The sequence below is a fragment of the Notamacropus eugenii genome, chromosome 1 (assembly GCF_028372415.1).
Source record: "Notamacropus eugenii isolate mMacEug1 chromosome 1, mMacEug1.pri_v2, whole genome shotgun sequence".
Lineage (NCBI taxonomy): Eukaryota > Metazoa > Chordata > Mammalia > Diprotodontia > Macropodidae > Notamacropus > Notamacropus eugenii.
The window spans coordinates 660,764,734-660,792,693 of NC_092872.1; the positions used below are offsets into that span (position 1 = coordinate 660,764,734).

Genomic DNA, 27,960 nt, shown 5'->3' on the forward strand with positions numbered 1-27,960 from the left:
GTGCTGAGAGCCGTATCTTTGTATTTTCTGGATTAAAGATTTAGCCTGAAAATCAGTTTAGAGGAGTGCCACAGCTTACCCTGGAACACACATTGGAGTTTTAGAAAATAAATGTCCCATCCACTCCTTCAGAGTTGATTAGAGCCAGTCAGTCAGATAACTCAGTGACAGAAGGTGAATCTAATTTCTCTGAATCCATGACTAATATGTACTTAACGCTTTCTAGATGCCATACTTGTAACACCACAGATCGTAACGCCATATGTGTGAACTGCATTAAGAAGTGCCATCAGGGACACGATGTAGAATTTATTAGACATGATAGGTACGTAAGCCTACTGTTATAGTATTTTGTTATTAGGATCTTTTTATTTATGTGCTGATGCTAACGGTGCTTTTGTCATTTTCTAGGTTTTTCTGTGACTGTGGTGCTGGAACACTGTCTAACCCCTGTACATTAGCCGGAGAGCCTACACATGATACAGATACACTATATGACTCTGCTCCACCTATAGAATCTAATACGTTGCAGCACAATTGAATTCCTTCTCCAAGGAGAGTTCTGCCATTCTAACTTAAAACTATTAGAAACTTTTGGAGGACAATACTTGCCCATTTCTGCAGGAAGAGACTGTAAAATGGATGTGTAAGGTGTTGACACTATGAAGCTCAACCTACCAAAAAGAAAGTGGCAATATATTGACTCAGGATCACAGAACTGGGTGTTTTAGCATTACTGTGTAAAGACTTTTTGAAGGGACAGAAGTGAAGAAAATAAGCTGCAATTTTGTACAGATACCAACTTCTGTAAAGCTGGTGTTTTTACAACTGGCATTGAACGCAGTCCACTTTGCAGTAGTACTATTCAGTAGACAGGCAGCATTGTTGCTGCTTTTATGGACATGGGTACCAATTGCTTTTGTAATATGGTAAAAAAAAATGTGAGCTAGCACTTCTGCATTTTTGATTTTTTTAACATGTATTCAGATTGAGATATGATTTTAATGCTTTAATCTCATGTAGTTTGTTTTTAATTTCAAGCAAAATTGTACTTGAATGTGTCCCATTTTGTTAGCACACCTAGACTTGCTGTAACTGTACTCATGTCCCAGTATGTACGTTCTTTCTATGAAAGAGAAAACACTAATCTTAAATTATATCCAGCAATGTTTCTGGTATCCTTTAAGAAAGTTAGACTATTATTTCCTTCCCTTCCCTGTCCCAGCAGCAATCAAATCACCCCTAGAAAAAGTGAGTGTTTTAATGAGACTTCCTAGGAAGGGATGCACTGTAAAACAAAGTATTCTTGTAACTAATTTTGTGAAAGGTAAAAAGCTACTATGTTTTAAAGTACACTTTAGAAAGTCTCCTCAAAACAGTCCTGTATTTTAATCTGTTCATAGTTTTTTTTTGAACAGTCTAGATATAACTGCTGGAAATTAAAACAATTTCCTGCTCTAATGAAGCTGAGACAAGTATATATACAGCCCTATACAGTTTCATAGCTTCCCCCTTCCCCATTTATGTGTATTGGTGACAGTGGGTAATCAAACAGCCTGAAAGTATATGCATGTACCATAACATCTAGACTTAATATATTGTGAAGTATTCAATAACCATTATGTAGAGGGTAGATAAGAATTAAAAGGGTTTAATTTCCTAGGAAAGAAAATGGAAAAATGGTCATTTTTAAAAAATAAAGTTTATTAGATCATAATGTTGTCTTGAATTTTACCACCTTTGTCAGAAATTGCTGAAGCTTATATTTCCTTGATCAAAGTCAACAACTTGCGAACAGCCTGGACATCTGCAGCTGAATTTTCAAGAGCAAAGCAAACTTCCCTAAAAACAAAGGGTTTACAAAACAAGGGTTAGGTTCTTCCATTTTTTTCTCGCAATCCTTATTTTCCCCCCATTATGTCTGTCCAAGTTCTTACTACGTGTACTCAAAAGAATATTAGTATATTTAACCTACCGAAACAGTCTCAATGATTGGGTCATCTTTTCAAATTCTTTTGCTTTTCTGTGGCCTTTCTGAATAATCTCTTCAGGAAGACCAGCAAGTCTTGCTGCATTGAATCCATAGCTTTTAGGACAAGCACCTTTAGTAAATTTATAGAGGAAGGTAATGGTTTCCTGACTTGGGTCTTCACATTCATTTTCAACCATGCATGCCTGAAAGGATAATATTTATCATGACTTGACTATCTGTATTTTTGGAAGTACCAAGCTGTTTTCCCCAAATGTAAATCCCCTTTTAAGCAACAGTTACATACCATGTGTCCTAGGCACACAGCAACATTTTGGGAGTAATCCTCTACTAATGAATGGTAGTGTGTAGAAAATAAAGTACGACACTTTATGGTCTCGGCAAGTTCTTTTACAACTGCATTTGCTATAGCTGTACCATCAAAAGTTGCAGTGCCTCTACCTACAAGAATTAAGAAGGATCACAAACTATACTCTCTTTTGCTTAGTCTCCCCTCTCCACTTAAATCTTGTAATTTTTACCTAGTTCATCCATGAGCACCAAGGAATGTTCTGTTGCATGCTGCAGTATGCTGGCAGTCTCATTCATTTCAACAAAAAAGGTACTTTCACCTGACATGCAAAAATGTGAACAATGGTCATTCAGTAGGATCAAGGCCAAATTGAACAATTATAAGCTCGAGACATGTAGTGGTAATGTCCAAATTCTTACAATGAAACTGTTGCATTAAAGATAAGACCTATGAAGTCCAGCCTTTTACTTGATTTCAAGTAATTGCCATACAGTCCTAATTGTTAGGAAGATTCCTTCTATAAGAAGGACTTGCCTGTAAATTCCTTTCCTTCAGAGCTTTAAAACCTATTTATACAACTCTGTGTGTATATTACACATATAACAAGGCAGACTGATTTAACAGATGGCCTCAGTTTTTCAGTGGCTAAAATCTAAAATCACAAAATGGATAGCTAAATAAGACAGACTAACTTACCTGACATTATTCTGTCTGAAGCACCTAATCTAGTGAACACTCTATCAACTGGGGTGAAACTACAAACTTCAGCAGGAACATAACAGCCCATCTGAGCCATTATAACCAACAGACCAGCCTATGAACATTAAAAACAAAACAAAAAACTCAGTCATTATCCAAGAAACACAAATCTGTCAAATATTTAACTGGAAAACATCATGGAACCTTCCAGACCACATAATTAAAAAAATGATTTGCCCTAGATCATAGAAGTAAACCTTTCAATTAAAACTCAAGGTCTCTTGACTCCCAATACAATTCTCTTCTCAAATATTATGCTCCAAGGACTGAACTATGTGTTCTTCCCCAGCACCTTCTCAAAGAAAGTGATTCACCTAACCAAAATAGTCTCAATGCTTGGGTTATCTCAAATTCTTTGGCTTTTACTGGGACTAGAATTTAGGTTAAAAAAAAAAACAGCTCTTTTAATGATTATCCTCAACACTCATTTTAAGGCAGAGCCTATTTTTCTTAATTTTAATGAAACCACAGTAAAAACTGGAAATTATTAATTTACCATTGGTTGCTAAAAAAGGAAGTATATCAAAAAGTGTGTTCGTCCTTCATTGCCAAAGAAGACCACACCATCACAGAAATAATGACATGACTTGCACTTGACTTTGTTTTGAGGGAGGGAGGGCTGTGCAGGTCACCAGCCTCACTTCTCCTCCAGAGCCATCTGAATCCAGTGACCAGATATTCATCAAGATGACTGGAGATGACTCAGGATGAGGCAATTGGGGTTAAGTGACTTGCCCAAGGTCACACAGGTAGTGAGGTAAGATCTGAACTCAGGTCCTCCTGACTCCTGCACTGGTGCTCTATCCACTGCACCACCTAGCTGCCCATATCAAAAAGTATGCTCAAATGAAAACACCAAAGAATAAAACTGGAAATATTGTAGGTTGTTAATAATTAAAACAACCTTGTTTTTTAATTAGTATTCAGTGTGTACAGACTACTTTTAAAAGTAGGGGAGAGACTGTGTGCATAAGGGATCTCAGAATATTTTAATGACACATTGGAAAAATTGTCATTTAGTTGTTTCTGTCATGCCTGATTCTTTGAGACAAAATTTGAGGCTCAATATCCTTCTCCAGTCCATTTTAAAAGTAAGAAAACTGAGGCAAACAGTAAAATGATTTGTTGGTCACAACAGCTAGTTAAGTGTCTGAAGCAAGATCTAAAACTCTGGTCTTTCTGACTTCAGGTCCTACTGTGCTACCTAGCTGCCCTAGAAAAATATTTATAAATTTACCTGTCTCATGAGGGTTGATTTGCCCCCCATATTTGGTCCAGTAACCAGCACACAATAAGCATCCCAGGTACTATCTTCTGAATCTTCTTCCTTACATCCTATCATAATGTCATTAGGAATAAAGTTATCACCAAAAAAATTATTTGTAATGCATGGATGTCGAGATCCTTTTAGCTTTAAGAAGGGTTGAGCATCCTCATCTGGTACTAGGATTACTGGACGACACATATGACCATCACCACCTCGACTATAGTTAGCCAAGCATAGTAAGACATCTATTAAAAAGAAAGAAGGTAAAGGATCAGCTCTAATTAAAAATGATTAAAGAAACTAATACAGAAACAAGTTGAAGCTAGCAAAGACAATCTAAATCTAGTTTAGCCCCCTCATTTGAAAAGTTTTCATTTAATGACAGACATTTTGTATTACTAAAAGAAATACTTGAGAACACATAATTGACATGATTTCTAAAAAGAGCAATATAAATTTTATTTTCAAGAGTTTTTTGACATCATCTAACAACATAGTTTAACTTTAACTAGAGAGGGATGTTCCTTGAACCCAATAGCTCCCACGGAGAGGGCTCAAAAAACCATAGGGTTAGATTACTTCATCCAAAAAATTTGAGGGAGGGGAATCACCCTGAACTATGGAAAGAAGACTAAGGAATGTATGTTATTTCAATAACTTCTTACCTAAAATAATCACTGACACTTCATAGAGAAGAAACAAGAAATATTAGAAATATTAACTGATATGACAAAATGATCACTTCTTATAAGCAAATGAAACATTTAAAAATAAACAGAATAGAGGTTATGACCCGAATAAGAAGAAAATCTTCAACAATTACTTTGTAAAAGATAAAACAGTCCTTTGTAAAAGGACTATTGGTGAAACATGCCTTGCCTTTCAGTGCAGTTGATGGACTAGAGACATAGAATGAGACATGTCAAGCCTGACAATGGTGATGCTTTCCTTATCAAGAAGTGACATTTTAATTTTTTTAAATACTTAAAAGATTCAGCGACTGAGGAAAGATTTTTAAGAGAAAAATATTTTAATATCATTTAGAAGGCCAAAAATGTAGAAAATATTGGTCTTAGTGTCAAGGAAGACCTGGTTTGGTTCCAGTCCTGTCTTTTGAGCCTTACTCTCTTAGACCTTTAGTCTAAGGATGCCTCTGGGCTGCATATTGACTTATAAAATCACATATTAATGTGATTTGTGTTTTACTGTATTCTTATTTGTTAAATATTACATTTTAATCTGTTTTAGACTGCACAGCAGGATGCTGATGTAGCCAATAGGTTATAGCCTTAAGATTATTAATTTAGACTTGTCCGTCTACATTAGGTGTTTGCTATACAGATGAAATAAACAGGTCTGGACATTAAATAAGTCATTCCAAATCTAGCCAAATGTATACTCAATTTCTCAAGATTGAGACAAATAGAAAAAATGAGGTAGAGAAGAGGAAAAATTATAAATTTATACAGATAAGCATTCTTAAGATAGTTAACTGTATAAGACAACAAGGTTCTGGAGGTAGAAGAATGTTTAATGATCATATGAGTGGAGGTTGAGTGTCTAAGGTCACATAGCTCATTAAGACAGAGAGCTAGGACTAAAAGTCAGGTCTTGCAACTCCTGATCTAGCAGTCTTTTCATTACACCATGATCTGTTGACAGAAAAATAGTAAGGGGAAGACAAAAGGCAAAATAATGAAGAAATAATTGCTCACTAAAAATTCCGATTTCATAATTCAAAGGATTTGGAGAAATGTGGGTCCATAACTCTCGAGAATAGAAAAGACTTAGAAAAGAATCTGCCTTTTGTTTGTTTCAAGTGCCCAATTTAGGTTAGTACAAATAAATTCTCCATGGTACTTGACACTACTATCATAGATGGAATACTTCCTCTATCTAGGAGAGGGATGCTATGCATTTGACAAAATCTACCAGTAGTACCTGTGAAGTTTAAATGATAGGTAGAAAGCAACTGCTAAGACTAAGGCTAGTTAAATATTAGTGTCACAGTGAATGATTGTATCAGACATTAGACTGTGAGCCCCTCAAAGTCATGAGCTGTCCTCTTGCTTTTTGTATCCATACAGCTTTAAGCACAGTGCCTGGTACACAGTAGGCACTTAATTGTCTGCTGACCAACAGTATCACAGATATTAACTTAGAAGACAGTAGTACTTCCCTAGGCCTGAAACAAAGAATTCACCAGTCTTACCAAACACAGCAATACATTCCACAGCAGTCTGCCAGTCCCTGTAATTTTTATCAAAATTAAAGAAGAGTCTCCTCATACAGTCCTTCAATGATGTATCTCTCCGCTCTTCAGCATTCATCAGATCAGCAAGCTTTTTCTCAATGTCCTTTGTCCAGTACCGTTTACAGCCCTTCTTGGTGGACTTTAGTTCATATTCCCCTGGCAAATCATGCAATGTGAAACTTTCTGGAATTTCCAATTGGTAGCGATTTTTGCCAACACCCCAATAGACTATGGATCTGCACCCAATTCGTTTGCGCTGTTTCTCTAAATAGTCTAAGAGGCTCTGCTCGTTGTCCTTGATGTCAACCAATGCTTGGTCATAATCAGAGTCAAATCCTGTTTTGGGAGTAATTATTCCAGTCTTTCGAGCTTTTTCATGGTCAAAGGCTGTATCCCATCGGTTCAATTCTGTGGTCAATTCAGGGAAACGACCCCCTGAATTTTGGGTCCGGAGTGTAATTACTTGCTTAAGGATTTTAGATTTGAAATTATCTACCACTTCTTCCATAATCCCAATAATTTTGCACATCACTTTGAATCCTTCCAAAGCGGACAAGAAATCCACAATTTTTTTTTTGCTGTAAGTGGTTTCTTCATACATTATAGCTCTGCTGTCTGGGTGCTTCTGACTCTTCAGTGGAGAGCCAACACTATGAATCTTGTTCAATAGTCTCTCAAGGTCTGGAAGTTTCTTCAGAAGGTCAACTACCTCACTAATTTTATCAGGTACAGCCATGAGATCTTCCACTGCATCTAAACGGTCATTGATTGAGTATGGGTTACAAAGTGGAGCACAGAGCCACTGTTTTAGGAGCCGCTTCCCAAAGGGAGTACAGCAAGTATCAATCCTCTCTAACAGTGTTCCCTCAGTGGAGCCATTTACTGCATTCTGGAGAATCTCCAGGTTGCTCAGGGTCACAGCATCTAGCACCATTCGACAGTCTCTCTTAACAAAGATAGCACCAGGGTTCACAGCTTTCACCATATCAGCATCAACAGGAATATATTCTTCAAAGTTGGCCATGGACAAAAGCTCGTAATCTATAAGGCATTTTTTGAGGTAGAAGACACAACCACCCAGAGCAGACAATGCCAACTCACTCTTCTCATTAGGTGTTAAGCCAATGGTATCAGATTCTGATGTCATGCTTTTAAGCACAGAGGGTAACACCCCTCCATCAGCCACATTAAGCTTTTCTTTAAAGTATCCTTCTTCAAGAAGGGTTCTCAAGGTTTTAGCTGCATCCCAAAATTGGGAGCCTGGTGTCAGACTTTCCTGAATACAAGAAGATAAAGAACCCTTCAGGACCTTCCTTGTTTCAGCAGAGAGATTTCCTTTCTCAAACAGTATTTGTGCTGGAGTGTAATGTGCCACCAGAGTCCTAAATCGGGAGCAATGACGGTCATCTGAAAATTGACCCATGTAAAACTTGCCCACAGAGGTGTCAATAAAGCAAACACCATACAAACGCATGTGACCAGAAGTTTCTTCCTCTTTTTCTTTGACACACAGCAGATATTTATTGTTACTTTCAGAAGGTTCACCATCAAGTGCACTGTAAGTCTGTGTTCCCTTGGTAATAATTCTGCATATCTCTCTCCGAACCACCCTGTCAAATCTGGATATGTGAGCTGACTTTCTGCAGCGAGCTTCCATCATCTCAGGGGTCTCTGTCTGCTCAACTCGAGCAACTTTGTAGCCCTTCTGAACTAAGGAATCTGAGTATCTACCAAATGCAATTTCTGGGAAACCTGAATGGGCCCAATTGCCTTTCATAAACACTAGCCCCAGCTCGTTGACTCCAATGATTGCATCCATGTGGTATAGCTCATAGAACTTTCCCACTTTATAGAAGATTACCAGGTCAAAGTTCTGAGACTTGATTTGCCACCACCTTCTCATTCCTGGAGTACAGGTGTTAAGGAAATCCTCAGGGACGTGGAGAGTGTTTGGGTCATAATCAGGATGATCTGGCCTCCTCCTGCATGCATCTTTCCTTTTTCCCTCCTTTAACCATTCTAGTGTTTCATGGTACCACTGAGTAGAGCCACAGCTCCCATCACCACCTCCACTAACTTGGGCTTGGGACTCAAAGCTCTGTGGAGCAGAGAAAGCACTCAATGTGTTCTTAGTTTCTGAGGAAACACCTACTACTCGTTTGGGTGCATTAGGAGCACAACCTCCCAAGCTTTTCCTCTTGAGGGAGCTGTTTGCAGCCATTCCCCTCTTCCGTTTTGGGGCAGCTTTGACAGGACTGTCCACGTCACTATCACTTTCACCCATTCCACTGCTTGCTTCATCACTGCTCCCTTCTTCCTTGGTATCTGGTTTAAACTCTACATCAGAGCCACCAATATCACTCTCTGAGTCTGAAACAACTCTTCGTTTTTTGTTCCGGGCTGTGCTGCGCTTAGCCATATGCCTCTTGGGTCTCACTTCCTCTTCACTCTCTATATCCTCTCCACTATTATCTGATGCAGAAGCTACAGCCACCTATCAGAAAGGAGAGACTATTTAAAAACTTGGTGCAATAAAAATATATACCATGTATATACACATATATAGGTTTATGTTAAGGGTATTGAGGTGGGATTTCGATTTTACTAAAACGTAATATGCAAAAATACACCAGAAAGAATTATAAACACCTTCCCTTCCTACCACCCCCCACCCCCAAAACCTGCATTTTCCATGTTTCTACAGATATTAAAATGTTATAAAATTGGAATGTTTTTACCCCATGCATGTGTGTTCAGGGTCATCTGCTGCTATTTTTCTTTCATTCTGTTTTATCTCTGCAACTGGCCATAACTAAGCATTTAAATGTTTTAAAAATTATGATTCTTATAGCATAATGATTTCTGCCCCCAAGGACTTGTAAACCAGATACAGAATTTAGCATATATACACAGCTATGTGGAGTACATAACAGACAACAGACTAGGAGTCAAGAAACCTGATTTCCAGTCTTAGTTTTGTCACTAAATAGCTAAAGCAAACTTTGGTTAAGTCATACTCTGTGGAACTCAATTTATCTCATCTATAAAATGAAGACAATGAAGACACAGCAACTGAACCTGTGATTTCATTACTACCATGATCTCCTAGATGAAAACTCTCTATACCAATGTAGACTGGCAACTTTTCTGAAACGTGAGGTCTAAGAGAGTTCCCTAGAGCACTGAGATGTTAAGTGACTTACCCAAGGTTACACAGTCAATGAGTCAGAGGCAGGAACTTAAACACAAGTTCTCATGATACTGAGATCTATCCACTTTGCCATGCATCTTCTCAACACGTAAAATGAAGGAGCTAAACTAAAATAGTGTTTCCTAGACCAAACAATACTGTAATTGAACAATAACTACCCTCAGCACTCAGTAGTTCAGGAGGCAGAGGCCAAGAAAAAGAAGGGAACCAGGAATGGGAGGAAAATAACACAAGAAAAAAGAGGAATAATTTTAAGTTTACAAACTCTAAGGATTTTTGTGAACCAGTGATTGAAAATTTAGTTCTGCCTCTAAAATGCTAATAGTTTGTATTTTCTCTGCTCTCAATTTCAAAAATCAAATGAAACATTTCATTTCCCCCCAACACCATTCCTCCCCACAAAAAATTAAATTTATTTTTATTTATATAATCACTGCTTCCCACTCTTACCATAGGTAAAATGAAAGTAAGTCAATTTTTCAATGTGGGTATATCAGTACATTTGTGAATATTAAGGAAAAATAATTACAAAATTCATTAATTATTCTGTTTATACTTCAAATTAGAAGCAATAGATGCTAACATACAGAGAGCTAGCAACTGAGTCAGGATGATCTGGGTTTCCAAGTCCTTCCCTCCATTACACATTAGCTAAGTGACTCTGGGCAAGCCACTTGATTTCTTAATGCCCTTAAAAAAGTCTCTAAAACTCTAAGTTGCAGATTCACCTATCTATGCACATAAGAAAGAGAGTTTTCCTCATTTGGAGTTCCTTATGGTTATGAAATCAAAAGTCCTATGTTAAAAACAACCAAAAAGAAAACCCCATTTCAAACACATTGCTTTGTTTTCATTTACCTAACAACACATTTTGATTACAAGTTATTAGTGGATTGTTAATTCAACTGGACGATTTAACCAGTGACAGCTGCCTTCTATGCTTAGAATGAATGTACTTTGTCCTCAACACAGCCCCTCAGAATCCCTGGCCTCCCTCAAAACCAGCTTAAGTAGTACCTTCTCCATAAAGCCTTTCCTAATGCCCCTAGTTGTCAGTGCCCATTATTTTGTTCTACATCTGCATACACACACTGCATCCCCTGAGTAAACGTATGCTCCTTGAGGGCAGGATTATTTTATCTTTATCCCTCTTCCCCCAGAACCTAGCTTAGCAGCCACTTAATAAATCCTTACTGATGGATCATAAAGTTATGGAATAAAGAAAACTTAGGGGATCTCGTCTAAACCACTTATTTTACAGCTGAAAACACAGATGGCCCAGAGATGTTACAAGACTAGCTCAAGGTCACAAAAGCAGTAAGCACCAAAGCCGTAACTGAACCCAGGTATTCACTCTAAACTTAGCATGTTGCCTTCCCAAAAGAAATGAGAAAACAAGGTGCCAGGCATCTCTTCAAATCTTTAAGCCTCTGCTCTAGGATCCCCTAGGTTCCTTGGACCAAAGAGGGAGGGAAATCCTGAGACGTATCCCTGCTTAGTCTGACCTTGGAAACTATCCCCTAACGTGTTAGTTTTTAAGGATATTTGTGTATTAGTTTTCAAAGAGAGAGCACAGGGAAGTTAGCTTGTTTAACCTCTTATGCCTCTAACTCTTGCTTGCTATGTGATCTGTGCCTCAGTTTGTCCATCTGCAAAATGTCACTAGATCAGAAATTTGGTGCAAGGCAGAACATCTGATGACTTGGAGTCCCAACCTTGGCATTTTATAGATGAGGAAAATGAGGCTCAAGGAGGTTAAGTTAGTTGCATAAGGCTACAGAAGCAGAATCTGAACTCAAATCCTCTGACACCACAGAGTCATTCTGCTTTCCATTACACAATTTAAATCAGATGACCTCAGAAGATTCCCCTCCAACAGTAAGATTCAATGACTTATAACTTTTAAAATTCAGGGTTTCTCCTGCAAGGAAGTTTGAGCCATGTGCATTGTGTGATCTAGAACTGTTTTACTGGTATAGGGAATTCACAGTGAGAAAATTCTTTTTAATAATACACACAGGCAATTGTGCAACTTTGTCTTATGTATGGGATGCTTGAAGATATCAGAGAAAGAACTTGAATTTAGTCTTCTGACTCTGAGGCCAGTTCCTCTTGAACCACTATTCTCTGCTAAACTTGTGCATAGTGTGGGTCTAATAAATACTTTTATTTGCTTGACTGTAAAGCTTGTTTTCAAGCACAATATTCAGTTCTGTTTCATCTCAATGGTTATATTAGCAAAGAATACAAAGAAGCTTGCAATCTCAGACAACTAGGTATTTTAGACCTGATTCACAAGGAAAAAAGACTCACAGCATTACTCTTACTATATGCCCTATGTTTGCACACTTGAATTATATCATCAAATACTATCTGGATGTAAAAAGTTGAAAACATTATTCAAAATTAGATATTTAAATTTAATATTAATAACTAAATACCTCTCATGTAAACACTCCCCATTACCATACACTTAGTAACCCTTCCAAAAACAGCATACTCTCTCCTAGTACCCTGACAAATGTGGTAGGATGGCTTACGATCTTAGGCCACAAGATTAACAGCTATTAACATCATTCTACCTTAAATTGGCAGGAATTCACATTGTAGAAGGTACACATGCTACAGGTTCCAAGTTGCTGTATTACTGCATAGATTGTATTCTGGCATAGACAGATTTATGTTTGTAAATGCATGTACACACAAATATATACTACACCTAGAGATATACCTATCCCTAAAAAAGTCATTTAAAGGTAGCCTTCCATTTTCTTATCCACAAACAGTACACAGATGGTTGCAAGGTTAATGTCATTACCTCCATCTCCTCATCCGGGTCAGAAGGCTCGTCACACACTGCTAATTCAAGTCGCTTAGTCTTCTCTATACTTATGGCATCATCTGCCAGTTGCATTGCTCTGAGGATTTCAGGCTTTGCAGTATAAAAAGGACCTCCTTTCTGGGCTTCCTTACATTTTGAACCTGGAAAGAAAAAGTTTATTAATAAGTACTGATGGAAGAATGGTTAAGAACAGACTCTACTCAGCAAATGAAGGGGGATGCCTGAAGTAGCAAAATATATTTATAAATCCTCCAAGTAACTTTATATCTTTTGCAAAGGTAAAAATTTCAATAAAATCTGCTTTTTAAGTGTTAAGCAGCATCAGGCCCAGTGTACAAGTACAAACACAAATGAAAAGGAAAAGAAATGTACTTTTATGAAGCTATTTTCTTGAATCATTAAAATCCATTTAGATTTCTCCTTTTTCTCTTAATTTAGGCATCCTAAACAGAGAAAGGTAAGATGTTCCTCCTAAAGTGAATGATTTAATTCTAATTTACCAAAGATCTTTTAAACTGACACCTAAAAGGGGGTACTATGTTGCTAGTTATATAAATCCAGGACATTAAAAGCATAAAAAACTAATAAGCAAGCACTATCAAAGGCACTACCATCCTCCCAACCAACCAAGCCTACCAACCTGTGTCATCCTGGATCCCTCACTCTCACTTACCCCACATATCCAATCTGTTAACAAATCCTGTCATTTATATATTCTATTCATAGCCATCCTAACTGGTCCCCCTGCCAAGTGACTCCCTATTTCCATCCTCCATTCAACTGCCAAAATGATTTTCCCAAAGTGTAGGTATCTGCCCATGTCAGCCACCTGTTCCATAAACTCCAATGACTCCCCAGTACATTCAAGATCAAATACAAAGGCCTATAGATGGCATTTCAAGTTCTTTATAATCTGGTGCCTTCCTACCTTTCCAGTTTTTTTATACTTTACTTCCCCCTCTACTTAATCTACACTCTAGCTACATTGGCCTACTTTTGCTGCTGCTTACATGGGACACTCCACCTGCCCCCTGCTTACCCTCTGCCTCTAGTTTCTATGGTTTCCTTTAAGTTTCTCAAGTTCAAATTCCATCATCTGCAGAAGACCTTTCCTGATCTCCCCCATTCCCCTTTCTGGCCTATGTCTCTCCCATTAGACAATGGATGAAGTCATCTAGCAAGTAGCAATGCTGGTACTCAACATGGGCCTGTCTCCCAGTTTCCAGTCCAGGGCTCTTTAAATTAAATTCATTTTTGGACTGAATACTTAAGCACAAGCAGTCCGTAATCCAAATTAAAAACAAGTGCAATTGGACACTAATGGGATGAATAGCCTATATTAACTGATCCTAAATATAAAATTTTATAAGGAAAAGAAAGTTTAACTAAATGGTCTGACATCTCTTCTAGCTTTCTATGTAAGAACTTGGACAAATAATTTAATACTTTCTAACCTTCCCTTTTTTGACCAAATCATGTCTCTTCTCTCTCTTAATCTTACTTGAGCATCAAAGTCTATTTGGTAACTAACAACATCTCTTTTCCTTTAAGGAAGATAACAAAGTGGAATCCAATTGCAAAAGGTTAAAAAGCAGACAGAGAAATCCCATTTAAAACAAAAACTCTGATCAATGACACAGTGAGAAAAAAGCCAGATTTGGAATCTGAGGACTTGGGTTCCAATCCCAGCTCTGGCACATGCTATCTGAGTAACTATAGACATGTCACTTCAACTGTCTGGGTCTCAATTTCCTCAATTATAAAAAGAGGGGGACTGGACCAGATGACCTCTAATGTCCCTTCCAGTTTCAAATCTATGATCCTAAATTTCACTTTCTCATACCAAAATCTTTGACAGTGGTACTACAAAGGATATTCCTACAACTTAGCAGAAATGAAAAAAAGCTACATTCAGCATGGCTTTTTTTCAAAATTTGTTTTTTTAATTCATGAAATAACTATAACATAGTATAATAAAAAAGATGATTGTACATGAAACTGCAAATCTATTATGTATATATTCAATATGTTTTTTTAAAATGCATTAGTTTCCTACTTAGAGAGCAAATCTCTTACCTGTATACGGTTTTACAAGCCTTTTGTTAACCCAGCCCCTCACTGGATTATCATCAAAAAATTGTACGTGCACACGGAAAGTCTTCCCCCTTTCTCTGATGAATGTTCCTTCAGTGGGGTGGTTATACACAAGGCAAGGCCACCAGGGGTAACCTTCCATCTTGGCCCAAACCAAATCACCAGGAGAGAAGTCACAAGAGCTGTCATCAAAAGAAGATAGATGATTAACATTTGGATCAAGTACCTTTAAAGGCAATTACCTTAATTTTGTGTGGGTAGTTTCCAAGACTCCTTCAAAGCTCACAAAGCAATAAGAAAAAAGATGAAATCTGAATTCAGTGAATGAGAAAATAACACTAAAGGGAAAAAAAATCCTTTGTTTTTGAATAGCAAATACCACTATGGTCTCACCACTAGTAAATTTAAGCTATATATAAGTAAGCATACAGTGATTTCACAATCAGAATGCCCAACCACAAGCTCATGAAAAGAACTATGATATGAACACAGGTATCAAAACACATAAGACAGTATATTTATGTTACAAGTTTTCCTGGTTATAGCAGGAAATCAAAATACAAACCTCTCTCCCTCACACACACACACACACACACACAAAATGTGAACATTGTAACTAAATATAAGATAAAAGCAAACTTTGCAATGTATTGTCCAATGAATAATGGTAAATGCACCGTTTTCTAGTCCAAGAGAACACGCTGAAATATTTGGTGAAGCTACTTAAAGGCACTGATTGGTACCCAGGAAATTAGTTATGTGGAAATGGTGAAGTCTTACCAACCACAAATGCTGACAAATTCCAGATGCTACAAGATGATCAAATAATGCTATTAGAGGAGGAACTATTTCCTCTTTGAGTTGGTGTGGTAAGTTATCCAGGTTAAGATTGCCTGAGATATTTATTAGCAAGTATAAATATTCAGTAAAATTCGAGCAAAGCCAAAATACAAGCTATTGGGGAAACCCAAAGGACAAGCTTTATGGATAGACCCCCGATCTTGGCAGACAGATCCAATTTTGGGTGGACCCAAAATAAGTTCTCTGACTTCTCTGGAGGGTGTGTGAGATCAGCATGACCTACAGCTTAGGATTATATAATTTCCAGGCACATAAAGCTAGGTTAAAACAATATTAATAAAAGATTAGGATTCTAACAAGACTTTTTATAGACAAAAATTACATTAGAGAAAGAGAAATAATTTTTGATATACAGAAATCTTGTACATTGTCTTAGGCCACAAAAGTTGAACAAACTTAAAACAGAATCATAATCTCATATATCCCCTAAAAAAATAAACCTAGTCAGACTCCATACAAAGGTACATTAAGTCAGATTACAGATTAAATTATATTTAAAGGGTTCACAATGGGCTGGTTGAAAGGAGAAGATTTACACTTCACAAAGATAATACAAAACTTGCAGCCAAAAGAATCCTTCCACAAATAACTAAATCATTTTGGGAAGTCCAAACTCTCCTTCATCTTCTTATCTAAGGAATGTCAGGATTAGCTAGGTGAGGTTAATAACAGGGAACACATTTCAGTTAACCAAATGTTCCAGAAGGAATGACATAATAAAACTGAGTAAGAAAAATTTTAAAAATTCCTAACATGATGCTAACTTAAAATTTAAGCAGGTGCTCAACTGCCCTAATTTATGCTCATCTTACTTAATAATATGAAATAAGAAAGTTATCACCTCATGCTAGTACAGAGTAGCCACACTCAGAGACTAGTCAGTCATATGAAATACTTACCATGGGCTAAGCACTGTATTAAGTGCTAGGGATTCAAAAAAAGATAAAAGAAAGTCCCTATGCAAGGAGTTCAGTCTCAGGTATGAAATCCAAAATTAACTCCCATTTTGTTTGGTTCCCTCCACTATGGGATTACTTCCTCCACTTTGTGAGAGAGGCCTTGCTTTGATATAATTTCATGATTATAGGGAATTAAAATGTTATTATGGCTCTGGGAATTTGGGAAACATGCTGATCACAAAATGTTCTACACATATTGAAGTATTCTTGTAAGAACAACAGAAAGTTGAGGACATTCTTGTAATAACCACAAGATTTGTAAACTTCTGTACAAACAAAGGAGAAGGCCCATGTTACTCAAGATTGTGTAAATTGATCAGTCCCTTATTATTGACTATAAGAATGCTTTGTAAACTGCCAAATGGTGTCCTTGCACCTACTGAGGAGGTTCTGGACCTGATTGGTACACAACTGCTAGCCTTGCTAATAAATCAATTTGCTCAAATATTGATAGCCTCAGTTCAGGTCAATTTCCCATCACAACGTGGGGGAGACAACAGGCAAATAATTATGGACAAACAAGTTACATACAGGATAAACAGGAAATTATCAAAAGAGGGAAGATATTAGAATTAAGGGGGATCAACAAAGGTTTCCTATATTTCTATGGGACTTTAGCTAAGACTTGAAGGAAACTAGGAAGTGAGATGAGCAAGGAGAGAATTCCAGTCATAGAGGAACAGTTAGTGAAAATGCCCAGATTCTGGAGATGAACTGTCTTGTGCAGAGAACATCAAGAAAGCCAGTGGAGCTGGATCACAGATTTAAGGTGGGGAAGACAGGAAGGAATAAGACATAAAAAGACTTGAAAATAGGGGAGAAAAGGCTATGAAGGACTTCAAGTATCAAACAAAGGATTTTCTATTTGATCCTGGCAATGATAACAAGCCACAAACAACACTGTACAGATAAAACAGTATTCAATTTGGAGTCAAATGATATCTGCTTGAATCCCAGTTTTTCTATTACTAATCTGACACTGGTTAAACTGCTTACCTCTGTGAGCTTCAGTTTACTCATGTATAAAAGGAGACATCTGGACTACATACAGCATACAATAAAAATTACACACATACAGTTTTACTAAATACAACCTAATTATGTCCTTTCATGTGAAAATAACTTGTTATACATATATGAAATTGTCTTTAACCACAAAGTACTAACACAGAACCCACTCTCCTGGGCAGTGAAGGGTGGAGAATGCAATGGCTATCTCAAGCTGTACTTGTTTGAAAGTCTCCAGCCTGTACACACACTTCTCTCTTACATAACTTATGCATTTCCCTCTTCATAATCAAAACAAAACCAGAGCTGATATTCAAAGAGGAATCAAAGGCTATTAAATAACTCCAAAGTTCCAACTAAAACTATTTCTGCCCTTGTACACATCTACAAACACATATGAAATAAGGATTTGTTGTAATAATTCTATAAAATTAGAAGAAAAGCAAGTAATGGGGGAAATCTTTACAGTCAGTTTCTCTAATAAAGGTACAATTTTTTCCATGAGTTTTTTCCTAATTATATTTTTATTTATTTTTGTTACATTTTAATTTCATGAAACATCTCCCTCCCCAAATCACACTAGAGGAGGCTATTCGACATAAATGTATGTGTGTGTATGTATGTAAAATCCCATTATATACACATATCAACAGTTCTTTCTCTGAAAGTGGACAGCATTTACCTTCATAGGTCCTTTCCAGTCGAATTGAATATAATTCTAAGAATAGCTTAATTGTTCAGTTATTCTTTGAACAAAATTGGCCTTAAGGTATCTTATTTCATGCAAGTCTTTCTGTGTTTTTCTAAAATCAACCTGCTTATTATTTCTTATAGCATAGTAGTATTCCATCATCACAATCATATACCACAACTTGTTTAGCCTCTCTTCAATTGATGGGCATCCCCTCAATTTCTAGTTCTTTGTCACCACAAAGAAAGCTGATATCAGTATTTTAGAAGATAGAAGTTCTTTTCCTTTCCCCCTCCTTCTACCTCCACCTCCCCCCTACCCCATCACCTTGGGAAACAGACCTAATAGTGATACTGCTGGGTATACAGTTTTATAACTCTTTGGGCATAATTTCAGATTGCTCTCTAAAATGGTTGTATCAGTTTACAGCTACACCAACAGTTGATTAATATCCCAATTTTTCTATATCTTCTCGAACATTTGTCATTTTCCCCCTTCTATCATTTTAGCCAACTGCATCAATGAGATATCTCAAACTTGCTTTAATTTGCATTTCTCTAATTAACAATTATTTAAAGCATTTTTTTCACATGACTATATATAGCTTTGATTTCTTCCTCCAAAAACTGCCAATTGAGGAATGACTCATACTCTTACAAATTTAACAAAGTTCTCTATATATTTGGGATATGAGACTATATATCCTAGAAACTGTCTATGAAAACTTTTTCCAATTTTCTGTTTTCCTTCTAATCTTGGCTACATTGGTTTTATTTGTACAACATTTTCTGAGATATATAGGGAACTGATTCAAATTTATGAGTACAAGAGCCATTTCCCCAATTGATATGATCAAAGGATATGAACAAGTTGTTTTCAAAAGAAGGAATACAAATTATCTAGTACATTAAAAAATGTTCTAAATCACTAACAATTAAAGAACAGATTAAAACAACTCAGAGGTTTCAACTCATACCCACAAAGTCCCAAAGTTGACAAGAAAGGAATATGCAGAAGGGGCTATGGGAAAATGCATGCATTAAATCACTGGTGAAGTTAACTGGTCCAACCATTTTGGACAGAAATTCCAACCATGCCCCATAAGTTATTAACTTTACAGACTTTCTGACCTAGTGAAAGGACTTATTTATACAAAAATATTTACAGAAGCTAAAACAATGAAAATCCAAGACACAGAGTTTCTGTGTAATTAGTAATAAATTTATTAATTAGGCTAGCTGGCAATCAATAAATTGATTTCTCTCAGTAACCAAAGATGGCAAGGAAGACTGAAACACCTAAATACCTTCTGAAAGGGAATTCCCCTGACAAGCAAATATCAGCTTTGATTGGAGGACATGTAATGAGGAGGTGAGCTAAAAGTCTGCAGCTTCTCCTGCTGAGAACATAGCTTGATCATAAGACTCACCTCTAGCAATCTGGGTAAGGGGAAGCCATCTCCATCGGGCCCTCTCTGGTTGTTTTCTCCTTCAAGAGCTAGGTCACCCTAAACTATAAAGGAGAAGACCAAGGACAGGAGTTCCTTCTCTCAGGGCAAGGGCTCACCCAGAGTGGATTCTGTTTATACTCTAAACAGAAACTAGGCCTCCTAGTTGGGTGCCTGTTCCTTAAGGGCTATAGGCTATAAGTATTCTCATCAATCACGCATATCCTTCAGGGACTGACTTCAACCAGAGCTGGGTCTTCAAGAGAAAAAAATAGAAAAAAGCCTAGATCACAAGTTAATAATTATTAATATAATAGTATAATAATTTATCTCAGCTTTTTATTCAATGACAAAGAATTGGCACATATGGAGTTACTTACCTATCAATGGGAAAGTCACTGAACAATGGTATATGAATATAATGGAATATCATTGTGTTTTTGGGTAGAAGGGCATGGCTTCGGAGAAATCCGGGTAGACTTGTATGAAATGATGCAGAATGAAGTGAGCATAACTACAACGACCAACCACAATTCCAGAGGCCTCATGAAACACGTTACACACATCCTCACATAGTAGTGACTCAAGAGTGAAGAGACTTTTTTAACAAGTTGGCAATTTGTTTTGCATAACTGCATTTTAGTAACAAGGATATATTCTTTCTCAATAAGATGGAACAAGTGGGAGGGAAAGAAGGTAGACTTGTATTGATTAAAAAAAAATATACATTTTTTTTGGTGGGGGCCATTGAGGGTAAGTGACTTACCCAGGGTCACACAGCTAAAATTAAAAATGCTCTTTATAAGTCTTAAATTCAGATGTCAGCATAATATTACACTGTTAGTGGAGCTGTGGAAGGCAGTTTAAAATTACACTAAGAAAGTGACCCAGAGACTGTATGCTAAACATATATCCCAAGGAAGTCAAAGATATAAAGGCCCCATAGTACACCAAAATATTTATTGAATTAAATATTAAAGCACTTCTTACAACAGATGCCTATCAACTGGGAAACGAATAACCAATTGTGGTACTTGAATGCAATGGATTATTAATTACTCTAAAGTAAGATTTGAAGAATATGAAAAATTCAGGGAAGCCTGAAAGGGCTTACATGAACTGATTCAAAGTGAAGTAAGCAGACTCAGAAAAACAATATACCCAACTACAACAAGGTAAAATATAAACAAAAAAAGGAAAATAGATACCGTATAATTACTATAATTAATCTGAGCCTCAGAAATAAGAAAATTTCCCTCCCTTTTTTACTGAGGAAAATGGGCTACAGTGTATGGATGTGGAACAATGAATACGTTGTCAAACTCAGTTTACAGATGTTGATTAGTGTTACTAAACTCTTATTCTTTCTTATGAGGGATGCTGAAGGAAAGTACATTGGAAACTAAGATGAATTTTAAGGTAAGCAATAAAATTTTTAAAACTCAGAAGTTTTTTTTTTTATTTGAATTGCAGTTTGTAAATCCTAATCATCCCTCTCCCTATATACAGTAGAAAGGAAGCTGAATTTATGCATAGGAAAAATCTTACTGTAAACCATCTATTAGATTCTGTTATAATGCTAGTCAATTCAAGCACATAAGATCTATTTGTATTTTCCTCCCTAGGGTACAGTTTTCCAGGATGCAATTAGAATAATTTGCTCTGATACATGAAATCCCACTTTCCATCCTCTCATCCCTAACCACCTCAACCCAGACTCTCCAAGTCTCCTCCTTCCATTATGCCCACTGGAATTCTAGTTCCTTAAAGTTTCCTTCTTATGCTCTTTCCATCTTATGAAACCCAGAGATCTGGCTTTCCTCAGACAGCACTAGTAGTACTTTCATACTCACTTTCTATACCAAGCCACCAATCCTGGAGCAGAATCAAAATAACCCTTGCTCCTCTGACTCTCCCTTTTCTACCATCACTCAGCAAGCCTTACTCTTTGTGATTTACTCCATCCAAATTTATCACCCAATCCAAATTCTAACAGCAGTTTATCTAACTTGAAATGTTCTCTCTCTTTCAAGGTGTTCAGTGTGTGGCTTAATTGTTTTCTTCCCTCTACTTCAATTCTTGCGCCCTTATAACCAGGGAACTTCAACATAATATGTTGATGGATAGTTGCTCCAACACTCTCTTCACTCCATGTCCTACTCCTTCACTATACCTCCTGACTCCAGTCACACTAGTTCTTTCCACTTCACCACCTTCAATTGTTTGATGAAGCCTATGGACTCCTCAAAATAATTTTGAAAAAATAACTGCAGGAAATTCTAAATTTCAGCCATAAGTTGACAAAATAAAGATATAATTCTTTTTCTGATCCAAGTTGAAGGACTCTGAAATTTATCCATGGGCCTCAGGTTGTAAGAATCTCTGAAATAACCTCTCAGTTCCTCCCTGCTCTAACTTTTCTTTCCTCCCTCTCCAATCCCAGTCTCTTTGCCCTAGCAAAGCTTATACTTTGCCAAATTCCAGCCCTCCATTACTAAGACTGTATGCCTTCTCCTTGATTTATATGTGGATAAGTAGAGCTGGAAGAAATCATATAACCAACTGTGTCTATTAAAAACGTGTTATCTAATTACAACTGGAGCCTTACCACCCCCCACCCCCGCAAAAGGCTGTAAATCTTCTTGCTCCTCGCTGGCATATTTTCTCTCACTCCCCAGTGAAGCTGTTCCAAAACTTTTCTTTCAAGCCTCCCACATTTTACCTAAGGACTTAACCTCACACTTTTACTGAAAAAAATTCAGACACCACTCACACTATTAGCTCCCTTCCTCTTTTCCCCTATCTCTAAACCTCAAAACCTCTTGACAACACCCCCACACACACATACACTTTTCCCCCCTATTCCAGTCCCTGAAGAGGTGAATTTCTTCTCTTTAATGTTTGATCCCAAACCCTCCTATCTTTCTCAGCTGACTGACTCCACTATTATTTCTATGATTCAACCTCTCCCCTTCTACTGGTGTCTTCCCCACTACTTACAATGAGGCCCAAGTTTTCCCCCATGCTGGGGGAAAAAAACACCTTCATTAGACTTTTCCACCCCCTCAACCTAGTGCCCCATCCCTTTCACAGGTCAAATTCTTAGGGAAAAAAAACAAACATCTATTCCTGTGCCTCCATTTCCTCTCTCCTTACTTTTCCAATCCTTTGAAATCTGGCTTTCCAACTATATCATTCTACAGAAATGGCTCTCTTCAAAGTTGCCAATGATCTCTTAATTTTAAAAGCTTTTCTCAAGTCTCCATCTGTGGACCCCTAAGCAGCATTTCACTATTGACAGCCCTCTCCTCCTAGGTATTCATTAAGTATTCAGATCCTGTTCTCTCTTGGTTCTCCTCCAGTCTGATTGCTTCTTCTTAATCTCCTTTGCCACTTCATCAACCCACTACATTCCCTGACTGTCCTGGGCCTCAATCTATTTTTCTAAACTCTCTCACTTGGTAACCTCATTAGCTCCTATGGATCTGAATATTATTTTTATGTGACTGATTCCTAGATGGTATGTATCCATCTCTAGTGTCTCTTCTGAGCTCCTGTCCTTTATCTCCCTCTGCCTATTGAACACTTCCAAAGGAGTATCTCAAAGACATCTCAAAAAGTACTTGCCTTCCACACTTCCCTGCTTCTGTCAAGGACACCATCATTCAGGCCCAAAACCTTGGCATTATCCTAAATTCTTCAATCTCTCTCACACAGACAGTCAATCAGTTATCAATTCTTGTGTCTATCTCCAAGGAATCTCTTGTACCAGTTCCCTTATGTTTACTAACACAGCCACTGCCTTAGTTTTCAGGTGCTCATCATCTCTTACTTGGATGTACTGCAGTACTCTTCTAATTAGTTCCACTGACTCAAATATATCATATCTTTCATTACAAGGTCCCAACCATCTTTATCATCCATCAAATTTAAAAGAACAAAATAATATCAAGCCCTGGATGAATCCAGGTCAAGAGAAGGACGTTAGGAACACATTTTTGGTTTAAGAGGGTTTCTGGTTTAAAATGACATAATCTCTGCCTTCCAATGGGAGGAAAAGAGAGTAAAAACAAGTTGACAGGTAAATAGAGGCTATAAAAAAAAATTAACACAAAATTGGGGAAGAGATAACAAATGGAGAAATCAGAAGAACTTTTGGGAAGGAAATGGCACTTCAGTAGAAATCTGAAGGAATCTAGTTTGAAAGCTTTTCTCTGATTGCTGCCATTACCACCACTATCACCACACTCCCTTCTCCTTAAGACTAAGACAACTTACCCAGTAGGTAGTATATGCAGAAAGGAAAGTTAGGTACATACAACATCAGGCCTGGAATCAAGATTCATTGTCCTGGGTTCAAATCTGGCCTCAGATACTTGACAGTTACCCTAAGCAAGTTACTTAACCTTGCTTGCCTCAGTTTCCTCATCTGTAAAATGAACTGAAGAAATGGCGAAACACCCCAAACGGGGTCACAAAGAGTCAGACATGACTGAACTGAACCAAAACAAGAGAAAGGCAGAAATGCTAGAATTGAATTAAAAATGGTTCTAAGGTAAAGAAAAACAAAGGAATTTGTTGAGGAGTACCTGAAACAAGACTCTAAACCTTTCCTGCAGTACTTCTAAAGCTGAGCATTACTACTAAACGCTATGGCTAGACTATATCTAGTCTATCTTTGAATATAGATATCTATGTTCACTGCTATACTGATGAACTATGGGAAATTATACTGTCTCTAAGCATAGTAATAGAAAGCACCTGTTCAACCTGTAACCCTATCCTGTTAATATATTACTTGTTCCTAGAGTGTTCCTTCCAACTGGACTCAATCTGTAATCCCCTCATTTGACTTTTTGCCTTCTTGAATCTATGAAAAAGACCACAAAAACGAAGTCTTTTTTTAGCTCCAAGAACTTTACTATTGTATCCATTAGGCAAAGCCATCATCTGGTGCTTTCCCTGAAGCCCTAAGACTAAAGGATGCCTTCAGTAAGCAAGAAAAGATAATATTTAAGAGGTACTGTGACAGAAAACACCCCTTATTTGGCCTTACTATTTATTGTGTCCAATTGGATGCTAAAAATGATTTGGAGAGTAGTAATAGGTAGAACAGAATCAAAAAGGCTTCTTTGTAGGGGGCAGAGCCTGAGCTAATAATCCAGGAAGGAAACTAAGGATTCCAAGAGGCAGAAGAGGAATAGATTTCAAGTACAGCAGACAACCTGTACAAAGACAAGTAGGTGGGTAGGATGAGTCTGGAGGCCAGCAAGTTGGAGTAATGAATATACCCCAACAATTCAGTATCAGAAATGGGAACAGAAATTAAGATTATGAAAGACAGCCTACCATTCTCACGTGAAGGCTGATCTCATTCATAGTCAATGTTGGATATTGGGGAGAAATGGAGAGAGGGACTTTGAGATGACTGGAAAATTCATCCTTAGAAGAAGGTGCTGCAAAACTACAGCAAATACTTGATGAAGATTGCAAAGTATCTATTTATGTGAAAGGAGGGTGAAGCTTGATCTCTTTCTTAAACCTTTCAATTAATTAATCAAGTGTTTCTCTCGTCCCTCAAAACAAAATTTCGTTTCACCTTTTAAAAGGTGATGGTTCTAGTACAGTGAAAAGAGCAACAGATTAGGAATCAGAAGCAAAGCTGGGATAAAGCCCCAAGCAAGGTTTCAAAACTGGGCTCTCCTGGGAAAGTATATGATTGCTCATCAGTGACTTAGAGCCTTCATGCCATCACTGTAGTGCAAGAGAACAAAGGATATGCAGGAAGAGACTACTAGAACACCATCTTGTTTTTTAGATAAAGAACAAAAATCCTTAAATGCAAGAAACATAAGATACAAAATACAAGATTAAAGTGTTCTCCCTCTGCTTTTCTTACAACTACCCTTTACTCCACAGAGGAGCACCTCTCTCCCCGCTCTGTGAAGTGGGAATTGTGTACAGACTTGATTTTTAGCTGAGGCCTGCTATGAATCATCAAACAACCAGCATTAATAATTTCTTAGAGTTTAATTTCCCCCCCTTTTGTGAGCCTAAGTCTCTTCTTATTTAAGACTTCCCTTTTCTGAGCAAGTCTAAGTTCCCTTTTTTTACGTGTTAATTCCTCATTTGGAGTCATGGAAAATCACAAACTTTCACACGATGCTAAACAACTGATGTTGTCAATAGCCTATTAATCAATAATCTTTTATAATGCCTTGCCAATCAAAGGAGTGTTTATTACTCAAGAGATTTTACAATTTTCCGTTCCCAGAAATAGGTTCCCAGTTTCTAATTTCTTTCCTATCTTGATTTCCCTATTCTTGTCCTTATTCCAAACGCCCGAGGACGTGTCAGTCCACCCTGGGGCAGAAGGATACAACTTGTGGTTACCACCTTCTTCAACCACCAATCAGGAATCGACAAAAGCCTCGTTACTCAAGCCTTGGTAACTTGCTTCTTTATTGACTCCAAGATTTGTCAACTCGTGGGGTCCTCGGTCACCGAGGAGCCTCGGATCCCACTAATTGGCAATTGCTAGCCTTGTTATTAAAATGAACGCTCACGGAACCTTGCTGCCTCCGTTCTTCTTTATCGAAGATTTCAATCGAGACATCTCCAAGGTATCCTGGGGTTAGCATCTACTCAAAATTTGGACAACTAGTCCAACTAAGGAGAAGGAAAGTAGGAATAGGAGGGGGAAAACAAAACTGGGAACATTCTCCCATCGAGTCAGCCGGCGGTGATGCTCCTTTACAAGGGACGCTTTTCCCCTGCTCACATTCTCCCCACAAGTTCCTCGGGCCTAAATCTCACTGCCCTCTGCTTGTACGGACGGCCCTCTCTCTCCCAAGGGGTGGGCAAGGTTGGGTCCCTCGAGGCTGAGGGTGGCACGGCATGGTCTGGCCCGCTGCAACCCCCCCCCCCGGGCACCATCACCTCAGCCGACCGTGCCCCTTTGTGCGGGGCAAGCGCGCCCGCCCGCGCCCGCCAGCTTTGCTCCCAGCGCCGGGCCTCCGGAGGTGCGCTCCCACCTCCCCCGCTCCCGAGCACGCTCGCTCCCCTCCCCCACCGGGCCAGGCTCAGCCGCTCGCACCGCCCCCTCCCCCTGCAAAAGCCTCCTTCCCCTCCCCCAGCGCCACGCCCCCTTTGCTCCTTCCCTCCCCCCTCCCACGGGGGGGGGGCATCTCCTCCAGGCCCCCACCCCGATCCGCACCCCTCGCTGGGGGCTCTCGGCCCTTGCCCGGGTTACCTGGCAGGAGGGGCCGCCGGGGCCGGGGCCGGGGCCGGGGTAGCCGTCGCTCGCCGGCTCGGTCCTCCGTTGAGTTTTATCTCTCGGGGCAGCGGAGCGACCCCGGAGCTGGGGCGGGGGCGGGGGCTGGGGCTGGGGCCGTGGGGACTGGGGCCTTGGGGGCCGGGGCCGGCGGCGGGGTCCGGACTCGGGTGGGCTTCCTGGCTGCGGGCCGCGTCTCCGCGCGCGGAAGAGGCCCCGGAGGCCCCGGCCCCCGCTCCGCTTCCATCTGCAGCAATGGCGGCGGCCTTGTTGTTGCTGCACAGCGCTGGGCTCTTCGGAAAGAAGCTGAAGAGGGTGCTCTGTCGCGACATGGCAGCCGGCGGGGACAGAACCCCCTGCGCTCCAGCTCGCTCGAGGTCGGTCGGGCCGGACGAATGACCCACCGCGGCCAACCGCCGACCGCGCTCTGGCTGGCGGGAAACGTGGGGAGGGGGTGGGAGCGGGGAGGGCGCGCTGGGGGAGGGGAAGGGCGGGAAAGGAGGGAGGCGAAGGCGGTGTCTGCCGGGGGAAAAACCCGGCGTCCGGCCAATCAGAGCGCGCGGGGGCTCGCGCGGGAGCCGCTGTCTTGGAGCCCCGGCTAGCTCCGCCTCCCGAAGGAGCCCGAGGAGATGCACGCCACCTAGCGGCTCTAGCGTCACCGCTCCCGTCCCGACGGTCCTGGGAGGCGGGGGAGGGGAAGGGGGAGGGGGAGGGGGGTGGTTACTACTTGGACCTCAGCGACTGAAGGATTGCCTACATTTGCAAGTAATAATACTTGTGCATAAGTTAGCATTTATGTAGCGCTTTCAGGTTTGCAGAGCGCTTTACAGATATCTTAATCGGCCCTCGCCACCGCCCTGGGAGCTAGAAGCTCTTATTATCCCCTTGTTGCAGAAGAGACCCGGAGGCTGGGACAGGTTTAACGACTTTCCCAGGCTTAGGCTGCCCAGAAGCGTCCGCCCCGGGAGGCCTGGGGCCACTTCCTCCCCGAGATTCCTCCTCTGTCCCAGGG

At 39.2% G+C, this 27,960-nt stretch overlaps 2 protein-coding genes across 3 annotated transcripts in view; one reads left to right on the forward strand and one right to left on the reverse strand.

Annotated features, from left to right (window-relative positions):
- FBXO11 (F-box protein 11) overlaps positions 1–1,717 on the forward strand; it is a 113,209-nt gene extending 111,492 nt beyond the window's left edge. For both annotated transcript variants that reach the window (XM_072635651.1, XM_072635652.1), the window contains exons 22-23: positions 227–325; positions 412–1,717. In XM_072635651.1, coding sequence (XP_072491752.1) covers positions 227–325; positions 412–541 — 229 coding nt within the window. In that variant the 3' untranslated portion in view covers positions 542–1,717. The remainder of the gene's footprint in view (positions 1–226; positions 326–411) is intronic.
- On the reverse strand, positions 1,684–27,397 carry MSH6 (mutS homolog 6). Its single transcript, XM_072635650.1, has 10 exons — positions 26,928–27,397; positions 14,692–14,891; positions 12,592–12,755; positions 6,521–9,056; positions 4,279–4,553; positions 2,979–3,096; positions 2,512–2,601; positions 2,277–2,431; positions 1,976–2,175; positions 1,684–1,842 (listed from the first exon to the last, which is right to left on the reverse strand). The coding sequence occupies exons 1-10, from the start codon at positions 27,278–27,280 to the stop codon at positions 1,761–1,763; spliced, it is 4,173 nt and encodes a 1,390-aa protein (XP_072491751.1). The 5' UTR covers positions 27,281–27,397; the 3' UTR covers positions 1,684–1,760.
- Positions 27,398–27,960: the final 563 nt, after the last annotated feature.